The 18,784-nt window shown below is 40.8% G+C and overlaps 1 protein-coding gene across 2 annotated transcripts in view; it reads left to right on the top strand.

Annotated features, from left to right (window-relative positions):
- The first annotated feature begins 259 nt into the window (after nucleotides 1-259).
- Nucleotides 260-18,784, top strand: part of Kctd9 (potassium channel tetramerization domain containing 9) — a 28,736-nt gene continuing 10,211 nt past the window's right edge. Inside the window, exons 1-6 of one of the 2 annotated variants that reach the window (XM_013117289.3) lie at nucleotides 260-386; nucleotides 9,074-9,195; nucleotides 10,891-10,934; nucleotides 13,202-13,298; nucleotides 13,918-13,976; nucleotides 14,165-14,293. In XM_013117289.3, coding sequence (XP_012972743.1) covers nucleotides 339-386; nucleotides 9,074-9,195; nucleotides 10,891-10,934; nucleotides 13,202-13,298; nucleotides 13,918-13,976; nucleotides 14,165-14,293 — 499 coding nt within the window. In that variant the 5' untranslated portion in view covers nucleotides 260-338. The remainder of the gene's footprint in view (nucleotides 387-9,073; nucleotides 9,196-10,890; nucleotides 10,935-13,201; nucleotides 13,299-13,917; nucleotides 13,977-14,164; nucleotides 14,294-18,784) is intronic. The other variant, XM_005075230.4, reaches the window with a different exon arrangement.

The raw sequence follows: 18,784 nt of genomic DNA, 5'->3' as shown, positions 1-18,784 counted from the left end.
CGTTAGTCTGAGCCCACCCCTCGGCAGAACTCTGATTGGCTGAATGCAGGCCGGCTCCGAGCGTTGATTGGCACTGCTCAGTGTCGGTCTTGGCGTGGTTGGGGGAAGGGCCGCCAGCGGGCTAAGGAGCCTAGGGGCGGGGTGGGAAGGAGGATCGGCCAACCCCGGGGTGTGGGACTGAGAGTGCGTGCGTGAGGAGTGTGGGGCCGACCAGGAAGGTGGCGAAGGGCGGAGAGTCCGGGTGGGAGGCGGGAGGGGTCTCGCGGGCGCGGAGCGCGGCGGGTGGCGGGCCGGGGGCGAGGGTGGCGGCTCCCTCAGGACCCGGCGCGGGCGGCGCGATGCGGCGGGTCACGCTGTTCTTGAACGGCAGTCCCAGGAACGGCAAGGTAAGCGGCAGCGGGGGCGCGACCCGGGGACCCCGCAGTCCCCGACAGTTCCCGGCAGCCCGGCCACCGGAGCTCCGAGGCTCCGCTGTCACCTGAGCGGCGGGCCGAGGTCCCCTCCCACCTTCCCGCTGCACCTTCCTGTCCTTATCGGTGCTGAGTAATGCTCTGCCCCGAGAGGAGGCAGAGATCACCGAGGCGGGTGACCCTGGCCAGGTCGGGGGAAGAAAACTCTGGGGGACAGTTGAGTGACATCCTCAGAATGGGTCCCTGGTCTGGAATGCCTCCCTCTTCTTCTTTTAAGGTGCCCTGGCCCCCCTGCTCTGCCACTGTGCAAAACTTTGGTGCATGTTTTATTGTGTCGCCTTGTTTGGGTCACTTGGAGAACGGTGACAGCAGACCAGAATGACTTAATTTGACAGTAGCCTTAGCTGCATTTAGGCCTCCGTGGAGGGCGTGGTGCTAAATATTTTTCCGATGTTGCAGCAGCCTCTTGCCCCACCCTTGAAAGTTATTCTTTGGAAAATGTGGGCTGTCTCTGGCGGACTAGTAATGTGTGGTGAAATGACCGCCCCACACATAAGTAAGCCTATTTAAAATCTCAGAAGTAATGGAGGCTCTTAAAGTTTCAGTTCAAGGTACATTGGTCCCACTCTATTAATTAGCCAGAATACTCTTAATTCTTACATAGCATGGGGGGGGTGCTTTTCAACTTCTCTGCAGTTTTGAATAAACAGACTCTGGAAAACTGAACCACAGTGAGGTTTGTGCTCTGCAACTTTATTTTCTTAAAATTCGCTATTCATACAAAAATAGTCTTGGCATAAGCTCTGCCAGTGCTTCAGAAATATGTGCCGCAAGGGCTCTATGAGTTCTGATCATTAACTTTTCCTTAGCCAACTCTGTAGTTGGCTGGTTTTCCTAAACTAAGTCTATGTGGTTAGCGAGAGATTGGTATATCCAGTATTGATGTGAACTTTCACCAGTGCTGGTCTGTGTTGTGCTTCTCCAGGAAGTCGAGTGGTTAGAGGTTCTTATAAATCCTCAATTCTATCTCTTCTGAATCCACTGAAGTTTATTGTACAAAAATTGAGTGAGTTGCTCTTTGTGTATTATTTAAAAATTTTTAAACTTCTAAGAAGTTTGGGTTTGACTGTGAGTTTCCAACTTAAATCTTATTTACTTAAAATCTTGAAATCTCAGAGGAAAGCGCATCTCAGATAATTGTGCATGCATAGACTTTACAAAGATGATAAAGTCTGAACTGAAGACTACTAACATTTAATATTTAAAAGAAACTATGCCTAGTACTTTCTACTAAGCCAGAGAACATATGTTCTAAAGCTGTTTCCTCTCCTTTTAGCTGATAGAAAAATATTAAAATGACTCTTATTTGACAAGACCACAATACTGCCTTCATATGTATATGGATGGATATGTAGTATATACATAGCAACTATATTTAATCAGGGTTGTCGTAAACATGGCATGGATGCTCAGTAAAATAGTCCTAAATGAAGTACTGCTCTGAAATAGTTTGGTTTCCAGTCTGCAAAGTAGAATATATCATTTAGATTGTCTCCTTTCTTACCTGGTTTGTATTTTTAATCCCTTAGTCATGAGAATAACCTTTTCTTCAAATGGGTTTCCTCCTTATAGCTTGCTTTGTGGCTATGGGCTGTGAGGTGGAAAAACTCACCACCTTGCATGAGGATAGAAACATGCATTTTCTGTTTGTGTAACTGATAAGTGCTCTTAATGTTGATGAAAGAGCTGGTTTCTCTTAAGTAAAACGAAGTACCATAAAGGGTGTAAGATGACCCTTTGAGATTTAGGAAGGGATGTGTGTTATTTATGTTTTTACTTAAAATAATTTTTAAAAAATTGGCCTTCCTAATCTGGAAAAGCATGAGGGCCTTTAATTACTGAACTCGTCAAGCCAGTCTTGTTTTCTTCTAGGACACAGGCCTACACATACAAATAGGGTGATAGCTAGCACCAGTTGGTTCTTTTTGACATATGATATATAGAAGCCTACAAGTACAGTGGAGATTTACATCATTCACTCTTAACTGAATTAGCCATCAACTATGCCAAATAACTAAAAGATTGCTTCAAAGAAACTGCATATTGAAGCCAGTATTAATTATGCAAGTACAGTAAACATTGAGAAAGTGGCAAGACTGACTGCTTTTCATAGCATTGGCTGTAAAGTTAAAATAATGATAATAATAGGATATCAGAAGCCAAAGAGCCCCATGTTTTTAGAATATTATTTGAAATGTGACATAATAACTGCTATTAATACTCAACTTTTTCCTTAGGGTATATTGTTCTCTGAACGATTAGCTAGTGGTATGATGAGGTCATTCTAATTACTAAGATGTGAAAAAAAGTATTTTCCTATACTTGCAGACAAACTTTTTTCCCTTTGCCTTAGTTTTTAAAAATTTCTTGGGTTAGGGAGATGGCTCAGAGGTTAAAAGCATTGCACAAGCAGCTTGTGTGATTCCACCAGTAATTCCAGCCCCTGAAGGCAAAGATGAGGGATCCCAGGAGGAAGCTGGCTAGCTAGGCTGGCCATGGTGACAAACTCAAGGATCATTTGAGAGATCCTGCCTCAATGGATAGGTGAAGAGAATGGGAAGAAGACTCCTCAGATCAACCTTTGACCTCAACATACATGTACACACACGTGCATGCGCACCTGAATGCACACATGCTTATACACATTAAAACACAAGTAAATGAATGAAAACCTTTATTGTTTAAAGGCAGTCTTATATTTAGCAGAATCTCACTAAATTTAATGATAAATATTTAAAAGATTCCAGCTGACCAATTTGTCATCTGAGTAAATAAAAATCCTCATATCATTTAGAAAAATAAATGTTTCTGACAGTGGCATGCACCTTACAATTAAATAAGTATACAACCGATTGAGCACGAGCCCAAAACTGCTCTCCTGTTGGGCTTGGGAGATTATACCCCCAGAACCCTGACTTGTTTGACTTGTGGGGAGGAGAGGGCTGCTACTGGCTCCAGAAAGGTCAACTGTGCCTACAACTTTCATCTTTGCTCCATATGCTCCCCATTTCCTTTGGCCTCTTTACTAGTCCCTGTAAAGCGTAGTATTAAGAATAGGAAATGAGGATTCAGACATCTAAATAAAATGTGGTTCTGAGAAACCCTGTATTAGTGTCATCAGTAACGAGTTGGGCAAATCATAGACTTTTTGTATACAGCATTCATTCATTCAGCTACCACTTAACAACTACCGTTTGAGTGTGACCCTCCATGCCAAATGCTCCAGGCAAGGCAATAGCTGTGTTCTGTACTGACAGTTGCGTTCTTAGTCCAGGAAAGAGCTTCCCTTCCATCCTTGATATTAAGTCAGAAATGTGATGTTGCTGTCATGTTTCAGACTGGAACTCCCTGCATTGTTAGAGGTAAAAATCTGACTCTTGGAACCCAAACCTGAGTAAGAACTTGTTGTTCTTTCAGCTTGCTTCTTAATATATTTGATGTATACAGAAAATTGCATTGTAAAATATTGATGTACATCAGAGTGGAAAATACTACGTCCCATTATTTTGTTTCTCTTTGCTGCCTTCTTAGTCTTCCCGAACTTTTTCCATTTAATATCTCTATTAGTGATAACAACTGCATTTTCAATGCTTTAGTGAAGTCCATATATAAAAATACATATCCATTCTCCTGTCAGCAGACTTGTGTCGCATACACTACTATATGTGTACTCCAGCAGAAAGAACACTCCCAGAGTGCTTTAGGCACAGAACCACTGGGAAGACTTAAAACAGCACTGTCCTCCAGCCCCAGAAGGTCTGAGTGAGGCTGGGATATAAAATTCTATCACAGTTCCTGGTTGTTCTTGAATTACAGCTTTTGGGGCTGTAATTTGAGAACTACCTTTCTCTCTCCACTCATACTCTTCCCCTTCACCCCCAGAGATGTCCCAGGAGTTAAGAGTACTTACTGCCTATAGAGGACTGAAGTTTGAATCCCAGCACCCACATCAGGTAGCACATAACTTCAGCTCCAGGGAACCAAATGCCCTTGCTTTGCACAGACACCTGCATTCACAAGCTCCCTCCAGGTACATATTTTAAAAATTAGCCCCCTGAGTCTGGTAGGTGCTGCTTATATGCACGTGGGTATGGACATTCCCACCACCAACCTTGTCCTCAAGGAAAGTGACTCTGCCTCCCTCAGCGGCCTCAATTGCTGATCTATTCTCCACCAAGGCCTCGCCCTGGGGGCCTTCACCCCATTCATGTTGGTATTTTGACTGGCTTGCTGTGATGGCACAAGTCTTCTCCAGGTAACTATAGCTGCTGGAGATGATGTGTTCAACAGTCCTGTCTAGACCACAGCATTTCTCAGCACTGCTCATTTGTTCGCTCTCACATTCTCTTTGCCCGCTATTCTTAGGTGCTTCCTGAGATGTGGGTGAGGGTAACTTAGATGACTCACCCACAACTGAGTACTCATGGTCACTTATAGTTTGCACTTTAATCAGTTTTGAGTCTCAATTAACTATTACCCACTGCAAAAAGAAGCTTCCTTGACCAAAGTTGAGCAACATTAATCTAGGATTATAAGCATAAATATTGTTAACTCACTTTGACAGCCTGACAATTTAACATAGCAGCAGTAAACTCCCCTCTAAGGCCTATGAGCTTTTTGACCAGGGTTATAGTACCAGACATGAAATCCCTCCTGGAGCAGGCCTCACATCAAATCAGAGAGTGATTGGGTATCCCTTGTAACACATCACTATTACACCAGAGCATGCCCTAGCAGGCAAGTCTGTATTGTGGGATCCAGCGCTGATTTAAGACCGTTGATGTCTTTTTTATCTCCAGCATCCTCCAGCACCTTTTGACACTTTGTAAGCTGGTCATTAGGGAGAGTATTTCTCTGTCAGTCAAGGTTGATTTCTCTTCATCTTCTGTATCTAAAATGAATGGTATCTTCAACAGTAGAGTCTCACCATATAATTATGGTGTATAACCAAGAGTGATGGCAATAGCCTATGGTTGTTTTGGTTACCTCTGGGGCCTCTCTGAAGCCCAAGGTAGATATACCATGCCTGACACTGAGATTTTTAATGACCCATGTGTTCTGTAGCAATATTGTCCACCCATGCAGGGTATTTCATATGCATGTGCACGTGCCTAATTTTATTTTTATTTATTTTACAAACTAGTATATTTGAGCTGGGCAGTGGTGAGTGGTGGTGCACACCTTTAATTCCAGCATTTGGGAGGCAGAGGCAGGTGATCTCTGTGAGTTCGAGACCAACCTGGTCTACAAGAGTTAGTTCCAGTACAGGCTCCAAAAGCTACACAGAGAAACCCTGTCTCAAAAAACAAAAACAAAACAAACGAGTAGATTTTTATAAGGCCTCCTCATAACCTTAAGTTTTGGTTAACACACTCCTACTACCTTCTCTATCCTATGTACTTGCCCCTGTCCCCATTAAATCTTTGACCAGAGTACCCCACTCCTTGTTCTTTTATATTTCCTGTTTACTATCCACTCTGATAATACTTTTTACTTCAGTTGCAAGATTATAAACTTTTGATTTTGGTTAAGTGTTCCTCTACCCTCTGATTCCTCCACCTCCCCCCAAGTGTTCAATTTTATAAGGTAATTGCAGATTGTTTTTTGAAGTAATTGTGGAGACTTATATTCCCACAAGTAGAAGTAGTGCCTATATCTTCCTGTTGATTGTATTCTTTCCACCATTTAATATTGCCATAATTGATGGAATAATAAAATTATGTTGCTGCTATCTTCAGACTGATTTATTGATATTAAAAAGTTGAACTCAATTTATACCTTAATTCCTTGGTTTTCCAGGCAACATAAAAGTAGCTGTCAAATTTTGACCATCCTGTAAATAGGTTTTACCAGTCAGTTTGTGAGGGTTTATCAATCATATGTTCGAAGTTGACTTCATGGGAAGTTGAGAACAGGAAACATGTTATCTCGATTACTTTTCTATTGCTGTGATTAGACACCATGACCAAGATAAAAGAAGATATTTATTTGGGGCTCACAGTTTCAGAGGGTTAGAGTGTATGACCGTCATGGCAGAGAGCATGACAGCAGTCAGGCAGGCATGGAGCTAGAGCAGTAGCTGAGAGCTTACATCTTAAGATACAACCAAGAGGCAAAGAGAAGCACACTGGGAATGGCATGGCTTTCAAAATCTCAAAGGCCACCCCCAGTGACTCACCTTTTCCAACATCATGCCTCCCAATCCTTCCCAAACAGTTCCACTGACTAGGAACTAAGAATGCAAGCATATGAGCCTATAGGAACCACTCTGATTCAAACCACCTCAGATGGCAGTAACACACCCTTCACTTAGTTACTATGGTTGCTGTTGCCTGGGTAAAATAGATGTTTCAGCATTGCTTGCTTTATCCTGCTGCTTAGGACAGCACTGTCTAGTAGAACTGTGATTGTACACACATGGGAGCATGAGCGTGTGGGTCAGCTGACTGTTGGACATATGGGTAGTGCAGTTAATGAACTGCCTTTTAAAACTTCTAATTAAGCAGGGTTGGAGAGGTGGATCAGTGGTTAAGAGCACTGGCTGCTCCTTCAGAGGCCCTGAGTTCAATTCCCAGAACCCATGGTGGCTTACAATCATCTATAATTTCATTCTCATGGGATCAAATGGCCTCTCCTAATGTACAGATAAATGTACATGCAGACAAAGCATCCATATAAATAGAATAAATCTTATTTAAATTTTTTGATTAAACTTACCAAATTCAAATTTAAATATCATCATGTAGTCATTGTAGCACTGGAGTGTGGTGAGTAGCCTTTCTGTTCATTAGAAAACAACCAAGGCATAGGAAAAACCAAGTCAATCATATGGAAGTGGACAGCAGTTTAATTTGATTGATTTTGAAAAATAAGTCAGGGCTGGAGAGGTAGCTCAGAGGTTAAGAGCACTAACTGCTCTTCCAGAGCACCCACATGGCAGCTCACAACTCTCTGTAACTCCACTTCCAGGGGATTGATACCCTCACACAGGCATACATGCAGGCAAAATACCAGTGGACATAAAAATAAATTTTTAAAAAGAAAGGAAAATAGGCCACATAAAATCTTAATGTCTCATTTAATTTAGGAGCTCACTTTAAGTAGATGTGTTCGTCTTATATCCATTTTATAGTATGCAAATGGAAATGAAAGGACTACAGAGAGGAAGTTAATGATGCCAGGCCTAGGGAGGGATATGCCAGGCAAAAGAAAGCCATGCAGAATACACAAGAGGAGAAAGGGAAGGATTTAGAAAATTGCTAATGTATAGGGACAAGATGAGGGTACAGCTCTAGGGAGGGGGTGCCCTTCCTCTCCTGGCCATTTTGCAAGCTGTGGTGGGTTTTGCCCCTCTGGGTTGCAGCTGTGTTCTTTGTTTCTAACTTTCAGAGACCCTGGCTGACAGTGCTGCCATCAGGTATTGCCCCAGCCACTGGGAAGCCAGGTAGAGCTGAAAAGCACAAGAGCCATGTGTGAATCAATTCTCAGCCGCCTGCTAGTGCAGCTGCACGCACCATTATATATTAGACCCCACCCGATTCATTGTTGGACACACCAGCCAATTATACAACCCAGCAGTGCCATTCAGAATGCTAGATGCTAAAGACTAGAGGTCTTAGCTTTTGGAAAAATTAATGAGATGGGACGTTGTTATCTATTATAGTTGATAGATTAAATTATATACTAAACAGCAGAAAATCATTCCTATTCCATAAAAGCAGCCATTCCTTCAAAGGAATAATAGAAGAACAACATAATAAGGACTTAAGGCACTTTGCTAAGCTATAGACATCAACTTATTTTCTCATAAAACTTAGGTAGACAGCACTGTTTTCATTACCAGTTAAAGCAACAAGGTATAGAGTTTGTAACAAGTTGACACATAGAAAATGCTAATCTAATTTTAAGTCCCAGTCTTAATTAGTATTGGATGTTAAGATTCTAGATTAGTTTGGTTTACCACAATTTCTTCTTTTAAAAAATTATTGTTGAAAACAGATTTCTCTCTCATACACTACATTCTGACCACAATTTCCCCTCCCTCCACTCCTTCCAGCTCTCCTTCACCTTCCTCCTCCCCCAAGCCCACTCCCCTTCCATTTTCCTTCAGAAAAGAGCAGGCCTCTGAGACAACAACCAAACTGGATAAAACAAGATACAAAAAGACAAGGCAAATTGTGAGGCTGGACAAGGCAACCCAATAGGAGGAAAAGAGTTGCAGGAGCAGGCAAAGGAGTCAGAGTTAGTAATCTCACAAAATCACCAGGCTTACAGCCATACATATATGCAGAGGACCTGGTGCAGGCACCATGCTTACTGCTTCAGTCTCTGTGAGCCCATATGAGCCCTGCTTAGTTGATTTGGTGGGCCATGTGTCCTCCATTCCCTCTGGCTCCTACAGTCTTTCCTCCCTCTCTTCCTTAGGGTTTTTAGTCTCTAGTTTTTAGTTTTTACAGTAGGGGTCACAAAGTAACTATATCAGACAGGGCTCAGAATCTCCTACATGATCTTTTGATGTTTTAATCCATATGGAGTATGATGTCTGTAATGTTGTAGTGATGACATTCATTGCAAATGTTCAAATTGATCTGGTGTGTTTACAGGTGGTTGCTGTCTATGGAACTTTGTCTGATTTGCTTTCAGTGGCCAGCAGTAAACTTGGCATAAAAGCCACCAGTGTATATAATGGAAAAGGTGGACTGATTGATGATATTGCTTTGATCAGGTAACCTTCACCTTTTTAAAGCTGTCAGTAGTGTGCCCTTGGCTTCTTGCTCTTACATTGTTTTACTTACACAATAGTTTCATTGCTATCGAGAAAGCTGGGTTTTGGCAAGCAGTTGTCTGAAATTAGCTGTTTGAAATTTAAATCTCTTGGATTCAAAGTCTGTTGATCAGATATAGGAACTTTAGTATATATTTCAGCATATTGATAGTCTGCATTGGTCATATATGGCACTGAGAATTTCTTTATAATAATTCAAAATTTCAAAAGTCTCTTATATGTACTTTTTACTGTTAAACTCATTTAAAATTATAAATATCACAAGGAACTGATGCTAAATACTACAAAAGTCTAACTAGAGATAACACCAGGGGTCTTCCAAGGTATTGCTTTTTTATAGCTGCTTTTGGTGTTTCCAGTGTCTCGGGTAAATTATTGCTTGAAACAGGTATCAGATTCACTGCACTCCTCAAAGTGAGACAGCTTTGGGGAAGGGAAGTCATTTAGCACAAAGATGCTAAAGGAGACACTCTAGGTAGAAGTCACAGCAGCAATGGGATTGCTTTGCTTGAGTTATCTCATTTGGTTGGCTGAACAAGAGTTTTTTAATTGATGGTGTGAAGATCATGATGCCTTAAGTGATATTGTATGTAAAGATGAATCTACACTTGAATTCCAAGGCAGACTGACTGTTCAGTATAATAGACTTCCTCTGAAAGCAGTGGGTTCTAAATCCTTTGTTTTAAATAAGGAAACTGAGCATCTAAGGTGTGAAGGAGCTTAGCTAGGTCATAGTTTAGCGGTTGCTCTGTCTGTGACGACAGACTTCCACACTAATCTAGAAATGTTAACTGGCAAAGTGAGCAAGTAGAAAATACAAATCGAAATGCAAGTATAAATAAATTAGAATTTCTTAGTTTTTTTTCTTTACCTCAGTTTCCAATGGATAATTAGCCAACATCATTGCGTGTTATATACGTCATCCTAATTTCCAGTCACAAATTCTATTCCCCAGAAAGACCTAATATATTTCTATGTTGATCCTCAAATGATCCCTGTAAGACAGGTGACTAGACTGTGACAGAAGTATGTAAGGCTTGCACAGTGTTTTCTGCCTCACAGTAGTGTCTCTGGTCATTGGGGAGGAGACTATAGGGAGGAGTCTACACTGGAAGTTCAAGTAGGTAGATGACCTGAAATATTTAAACATAGTCATGGTAGATGTAATGAACAGGTCTTTATAACAGAGTTGCTTAGGGTTTCATTTTTCCAAGATCTAATATGACAGTTTATTTTAATTTCTAAGGTATGCAGCTGCTAATTATTTGAGAAAGCACTTCAGTGATTTATTTAGGGGTAAATTAAAATAAAAACAAAAATTGCCTTGGTTTCAGTCATGTCTTTTGAACATAAAATAGTACATTCTTCAGTTAATATAAGGCTACAGTCACAAAATTTGTTAGTGAGTCTTGTTTTTTTCCATTTCAAAAATGCTTTGATATACAGGATCGATCATGCTTGAATTTCAATCTAAGTCGAGGTCAACTTTGCAACATTGCAAACAGTTTTCTTGTAGGTAGATTGGTGACAGAGCCTGTTACCTTTATAACCCTAAGGAATAGTTCAGACAGTCATCAGCCAGTTAATGCGTTTTCTAGATTTTGATTGTGGCTTTTTAAATTTTGGTTTTCCCAGGGATGATGATGTGTTGTTTGTATGTGAAGGAGAACCATTTATTGGTAAGTGACTTTTAAATCCCAGTTTTATTTGCCATAGCAAAAAACATGAGATGGTAAGTACTTTACGAGGAGCGATGTGACTTAACATGGAAAAATTATGATGACCAAACTCACATTCTTTTTTATTCTTCACTTAGTTTATGTCAAATTACACTTATAATTTGAATTATAATTATATTCTAGTGTATATTTTTTATATTCCTTTAAGATTTGCTAGATTTGTACATTTGTGACATATGACATGACAAAGTAATTGTGATTTTAGAAACAACTGTTTAACAATTGTCTTTGATAGTGACTGGTAGAACTTCTCTGAGTATATTCCTACTTGTAATCATGTATTCCTTGCGTAGTGCTTGACAGTCCTTTACTGCTGATCAAATCTTAACAATGAAAACATGACTTGGCTTCAGCCACTATCCTTTCATGCGGAAGAAAGCTTATATATTTGAATATCTCAAAAGAAAAGACCTAATACATCAGTAAGCAAATATTCCTTAACAGTGTTTTATTTATTTTGTCCTTCTAGTCACCCATGGGCATGTGTTTAAGTGTTCTTAAAACATCACAGTCATTGTATTTGATGAGTCCAGGGGATTCCTAGAGGCTTTGCTTCAGGTAGTGGCCACATTAAAAGTAAGTGTGCTGGCCATGACTTGCCTTTGGTCCTAGCACTTAGGAAGCAGAGGCAGGTGGATCTCTGTGAGTTCCAGGCCAGCCTGACCAGCATAGTGAGCTCCAGGCCAACCCAGGATACATTGTGATGAGACTCTGTCTCAAAAAAAAAAAAAAAAAACCAGGAAATTAATGTGTAGCCTCTTCTGTCACCACTTTAAACTGGGAGCAAATCTTTTCAATCTTTTCTCCATCATCCTGTATCCATTGACCTGACAGGAAGTGGTTATTTGACTGATTCATTGCATACTAGCAAAATAGACTGAGCTTTAGTTCAGTGATAGAAACAGCGTCTGCTACTGAGTTCAATTCCCTAAAGCCAAAAAAAAAAAAAGTGGAAAAACCCAAATAAATGCTATTGTTTATTCCTGCCTGTATCTTCTTTTTTTAACCTTTCTTTTTATTTATTCTTTGTGTCTGTCACATCATGCATCCTGATCCCACTCATTTCCTGTCCCTTTGTATTTGCATCTGCAACCACACCCACCAAAATAAAATTTAATAGAAAAAATAAAAAATGGAAAAACAATCTCATCATGGAAGCTATAGTGTGACACAGTGGATCCCGCAGTAAACCCTTTTGTTCATATATCTTTACTTGCCAGTGTTAATTGCAAAGTGTCATTGGTCTGGTTCTAGGCCTCTTCTTGACTTTGTCTCCTTTCTTCCATAGCAGTAACCCTGATTTCCAAGAACACAGTGATGGAATTACGGTGTCACATTATTGTTCATCCACTCCATCCCACTCAAAAACCACATAAAAATTTCAGAGGAATAATCACAATTTTCAGTACAATAAGGCCTGGCAACAGCTTAACAGTTTTTGGATATCCTCTTGCCTTCTTTTTGTTAGAAGTGACAATTTCCATATTGTCAGAAGGCATATCCATTGTATAGTGTCTTTTCTTCTGAAGCTCCATTGACATTTCCTTCTCCAAGGGTACTGAATGTTTGCCTTCAGTGCTTATATTATTCTGTCAGTCTGACTGTCTGACACTTAATCTCTAGTAGATTCTCCCTAGAAGCTTTGAGCCAAGTTTTCTCCAGCATGTTGCATGCTGTAACAGGTTATGGCTCTGTACTTGAAAATCAGATACTGAATCACATCAAAGTTTATCAAATTATAAACTTTAAACATGTACATTTATGTCAGTTTTACAATAAAGTCTTTGAAAAAATTATTGATCCACACTTTGCTTATTTGGAGTATTTATTCTGACTTAAAGTTTGGCATAAAAAAATCTGGTCATATCTGGTCAATTCACAGTACTCAGGAGGCAGAGGCAAGCAGATCTGTGAGTTCCAGACCAGCCTGGTCTACAGAGTGAGTTTCAGAACAGCTGGGGCTACACAGAAAAACCCTGTCTCGAAAAACAAAACAAAACAAATCTGGTCTTAAGTGACTATTCTTCTTGATCACTAAATGACTTTTCTTAGTCAAGTAGTTTATTAGACTCTCTCTTTGATTGCATTGTTGTGGCTGATTGGGTACTTTGGTAGATTCTTATAGGGCTTTGCTTTGAGAAAGTACTTCATTGTCTTCCCAGAATCTTCAATCTTAATAGTTGTTACTTTTTATATGTCATCTCTAGATCCTCAGACAGATTCTAAACCACCTGGAGGATTACTAGGATCTCACACAGACTGGCTGACATTAAATGTAGGAGGACGATATTTTACAACAACAAGGTAGGGATGTGTGTGTGTGTGTGTGTGTGTGTGCGCGCGCGCGCGCGCGCGCTCGAGTGCCTGTATACATACATGTGTGCCTTAAAGAGCACAACTGAGTGAAAGTGACTATGTACTGTTTCCTTCAATTTCCTTACAAGATTTTCAAATGCTTCTTAAGAATATTATGTGATGTGAAACTATTTTTAGAAAGCTTTTTAAGAAAAAATTAAATGAAGTTAACCTTTCATTCCAGAGAAAGCATAAATAAAGCATCTTTTCAGCTTTAAAATTTGCTGTTTAGATATAGTAATAAACATGAATTGTGCATAGAAGTTAGCAATATTTCTAGAAACAACAACTTAAATCCATCAGATAATATAAGGTCAGCAATATTGTAATAAAATGGCTTGCTAGTATTTAAATGAAAAGATATCAATGCAGCATTAAATCAAAGGACTTGCCAGATTAGAAGCGGTTTTGGCAACTTACTGCACATTTTTGTTTCCCAGCATTACTCCTACCAGGTTGTAGCATGCATCTCTTTGAGAGAACAGCTGAACTCAAGTGTACTCTTGACTTAAATATGTTTGTTTGTAAAGACACATGGAGAAATCAATTTTTTTCCCTGAATTCTTAGGAGCACTTTAGTGAATAAAGAGCCCGACAGTATGCTGGCGCACATGTTCAAGGACAAAGGTGAGTAGACACGTTCTCACTTCCTTTGTGGTCCTTTTCATCTGAGCCGACTTTGTAGCTATGGAGTGGAGTGAAATAATTTTTATAGGAGTAAAGATTTGATGGCATGTTATGTGATTTATTTTCCTTACACAAATTCTGACTATTTTTGTTTATGGGGGGATTTCTCCATTTAAATGGTATCGCAGGTGTCTGGGGAAATAAGCAAGATCATAGAGGAGCTTTCTTAATTGACAGAAGTCCTGAGTACTTTGAACCTATTTTGAACTACTTACGTCATGGACAGCTCATTGTGAACGATGGCATTAACTTACTGGGTAAGTTTTTCACACATATCCGAGTACTGTGAGTATGGGAGTGTCGGTATCGGTACAGATAGGTAGTCTTTCTGACAGGTTATCTTTGCTTATATTTGTATGTCCAGCCCATGCCTTTTTTATTTGGATTCTAAGTAGATTTAGATTCTGTCACAAGGAGTTTTTATAGGTTTCTATTATTTCTGTGAATTAAATGGGATTTATTACTATATTGAGTAGTGTGGTCAAAAGGAAAGACAAAGCTTTTGAATCTTGACTATAATAATGTTTCAGTTTTGCAGTTTATTAGAAAATTAACTTGGGGCAAGTTTCTCTAAGACCCATTTGAAAAATGAGTATTAAGATTCTCTCATCCCTACCTGCACTTCAGGATGTTTGTGAAGGTTCACTGCGGTTCAGTAGTGATTCTGTATTTGAGAGCTTGCAGGTTTCTGTATTAATTAGCTATGTATTACTAAAACAAACTTCAGGAGTATCTAAGTTCTAAAGAGAAGATTTATTAACTCACAGTTCTTGAGGTTAGAGCTAAGATCAGGTAGACTTGACTGGCCCAGCATCTGGTGAGGGCAGCAGATGGTGGCTTAGCTTGGTAGAGCACACGATGGTCACATCTTGATAGTGAGTAGAGAAACGTGGCTCCCACAACCCCTTTTGAGGGTATGGTTCCAGTGTCTTAAGGACCTGCAATTAGGCCCTACCTTTTATGGGTATACACCACTGACTGATACTAGTACCGTAGGGGCCAGGCCTTTACCTATGGCTCTGTGGGGAGCATTCGTTTTGCAAACCACAGCATTCCCCAAGTGAATGAATTTGGCCTGTCAGTACTTCCGGTATTGTGGGGAGCATGGCAGTTTGTGGGCCACATCTGTATAGTTATTTCTGCATACCTATGGCTAAATATCTGGGAAGATAACTTGTTATGGGTTAAATGTGCTGTGTCCCCCACAGTTTGAACACTTGCCTCCTATGTGGTGGTGCTGACTTAGGAGACTGTGGAATCTTAGGGATGTATAGTCTAGCTAGTCAGCTTAGGTCATGGGGCTTGCACTTGAAAGTACTACTCAGCTCGTTCCTGTCTGCTACTGACATATAAAGAAGTCACATCGCACGTTGCTCCTGCTGTGGACCCAGCTGCTCCAGTCCTGTAAACTGCCTTGTGCTCTCTATATGATGGGTGGTGTCTTCGAAAACATGTGCCCAGATAATTGTCTCTTCCCCTAGGTTGCTTCTGTCTAGTATTTGGACACAACAATGACAGAGATGGCCATTTTGACTCTCAGTTTCATAGGGTTAAGTCTATTGTTGCTAAGTTCCATGTGTTTTGGCAGGACATGATGACACTAGGAGCTAGAAGAGGTTCTTAAGTCTCATGGCAGACAGGAAGCAGAGGGTGTGGAGGGGTTGGGGACCAGGTCTCTTTTAAGCTATACCTCACTAACTCCTTCTTCCAACAAGGCCCCACTTCCTAAGTTTTCAGAACCTTCCAAAATGTTAACACCAACAGCAGACCAACATTCACTCCTTCTGTCTGGGGGATCCTTTCATATTTAAGCCATAGCATTCTGCCCCAGGTCCCAAAGGCTTATTGTGAATTCATTGTCCAGCTTCACAACTGTCTTATCAGTTGCAACATTGTTCAGAACCTCAACTCTGGAGTCACTACTGAGACTCAAAGCAGTCTCTTAGTTGTAAGCCCCCGAAAAATCAAAACTGAAATTGCATACTTTCAAGATACAATGACCAGAATAAGCACCCCTGTTCTCAAAGAGAAGAATTGAAGCACAGAAAAGAGAAGGAAGAAAAAGTTGATTTGGGCTTACAGTTCCAGAGGGAGAGTCCTTCATGACTTATGGCAGGAGGGTATGGCAGCAGACAGCTGGAACAGGAAGCTGAGAGATCACGTCTTCAACCACAGACATGAACAGAGACCAGACTATAAACTCTCAAGGCTGTCCTCCAGCAAGGCACCATCTTTTAAAGGCACAGTCTCTCCAAACAGCCCCACCAGCTGGGGAACAAGGGTTCAAATACTTGAGCCTATGGAACATTCCTCATAAACATTTCTCATTCAAATGCAGGAGCAAACTGAGCAAGGCAGACATTAAACCCTTTAGCTCCTTGTCTGGCAGCATCTAGGGCATATAATGTGAGCTCCCAAGTCTTTTAAGTGCCCCCTACTGTCCCTTGCCCTTTGATTTGCCCATGGCCTCTCTTCCTGGGCTGGCTTTGCTGACCCTCACCCCCTACCTCCCCAACTGCCCCCCCCCCGGCAGCTTTCCTTGGCAGACAGTACTGTGTCAGGATACGTGTAACTGCCTGCTTTTAAAATCTAGACAGAAACCTCTGATCCTAGAATCCTGGAATTTTATATTCATGCAGGAATAGTGTTATGTGGATCTCTGCTGCCAGTTCAATGTTAGCTGAGTCCCCTTAGACCAGTGATTCTCAACCTGTGCATTACAACCCCTTTAGGGGTCAAGCCACCCTTTCACCCTTTTATATCTACTGTAATTTTTCTAAGAAGTGGAGTTGCCTAAGACCATCTGCATATAAAGTATTTACATTATGATTCATAACAGCAGCAAACTTGTAGTTATGAAGTAACAATGAAAATAATTTTATGATCGGGGGTCATCACAACATGAGAACCATATTAAATGGTCACACATTAGGACGGTTGAAACCTTAGACTATGACATGGAATGTATGCTGAAAACCTGCATGACTGCATCTGAAAAAAAAAACACTTTGCTAATTCTACTTGCCTTCTCAATGCAAAAATTTTCAAGTGAAGTCAGACCTTCATATCCGTGGTCCTGTGGTGGTGAGTCAGTTCCTGAGAAGTCCACTATCAAAGTACTTGATCTCTTTGAGATGGTGTTAAACTCTTTATCAAGTTTCCCCCCTCATCTACAAAGTTATATACATTCTTTTTCTGGCCAAAATACTGGTTTTCAAGTCTTATTTTTCTGTTTTGTGCTTCCAGTTCTCCGTAGAAGCCAGGCTAAGTAGCTGCTGCCTGGGATGCAGTCTGGATGCTCAACTGTCTTGATACTCCCTCCAGCAGGCTAATTAGTCCATTGTTTTTAAACTCAGCCTCACTTAAGCTCTTGGGTCCTGGACACTAAGAAGAAATCCTTTGCCAGAATATAATATGAATGACTTCTATGCTAAGACAGTAGGATTCTAAGTGTTGTGAACCAGGCCTTTACTTTCTGCATTCCTACTGGTCTGGTAATCTGAGCTTCCAGCAGTATTGTTTATTAAACTCCACTGATAGAGGTGTTAGCATTTTCTACCATGCTTTCCCAAATATCCAGGTTCTTCCCACAAACTAGTTCAAAAGTGTACATCCTGGTGGTCAGCAGTTGTCAGAGCCACTTCCTCTGATACCAGTGTTCTGTGATGTCCTCTTCTCATGTCCGTGAGTGAAGAACACTCCTTGGTACATTTTATACATCATTTTGAATAAGTACAGTTTCTACCCAAAAGTTTTTCTAATGCTGGCAGGTTCCCTCACGTCATCTAATACTTTAAAAATAATCTACAGTAATTTTTCTAAGACAGAAGTGGAGTAGTGGAACTAGAGTTCAAGTCTAGGTGTTACTGGTGCTAGTGGAAAATAGACTGGATTTCCTTTCAGCTGTTTGAAGGTGGGGTTTTGTGTATGTTTCTGGATGTTTTAAAGTTGGATTAGAAAGGAAACCATACCACATTCCCCAAGAGGGTCTGGTTTACACAAAAGGTCTTGGTGAACTGAGAGGGAGGCCAAGAGAGCATCTTTATTCTGGATTTTTATAAGGATTTATACCTGCACTGCCTCTTGGGAGGGATACAGAGAAGGAGCATTGCAGCTGGGCAGAGAACACGTGACCCCGTGTGTGTGCACCTGAGGCTGGGCATGGAACACGTGACCTTATGAGTGTGCACCTGAGGCTGGACATGGAACACGTGACCCCGTGAGTGTGCACCTAAGGCTGGGCATGGAACACGTGACCCCGTGAGTGTGCACCTGAGGCTGGGCATGGACGTGTGCCAGCTTCCTTGTTGTGCCGCTCTGAGCTTTCCTCTTCAGTTGTATGACTGGAAGTGGACATTGACTTTCCCAGAAGAGAGTATTTGCTTCCTCCCAACTAACTGCTTGGCCTTTCTTACGAGTTTAGAATCTAAAGGGAAGGGTTGTGTCTGTTGGTTTTGTAATTCCTGAGTGAGTTTAGCCAACTGAGTGATAGTCCTCACATGGCCCATTGGGCTAACTTATACTCTAATAAAAGAGTCTCCTAAAGCACATGCAGATGTGTGCCTATTTAACCATGCTGAGCAAAGCGTATGATCTACAAAATCCTCTGTACCATTTAGAAATAAAGTGTAAATGTCTGAATTACACTATTGAGTTATTTTGTGAATTTGATTTAAACTCTTATTCATTTTTATCATTTTCTGACTCACTGAGATATTTATAGCAAACCTAATCAATCATTCACTCTG

Source organism: Mesocricetus auratus, unplaced genomic scaffold (genome assembly GCF_017639785.1).
Source record: "Mesocricetus auratus isolate SY011 unplaced genomic scaffold, BCM_Maur_2.0 Super-Scaffold_100707, whole genome shotgun sequence".
Lineage (NCBI taxonomy): Eukaryota > Metazoa > Chordata > Mammalia > Rodentia > Cricetidae > Mesocricetus > Mesocricetus auratus.
Note: the sequence above shows the minus strand (reverse complement) of the source record. Positions and strands in the feature narration are given on the sequence as shown.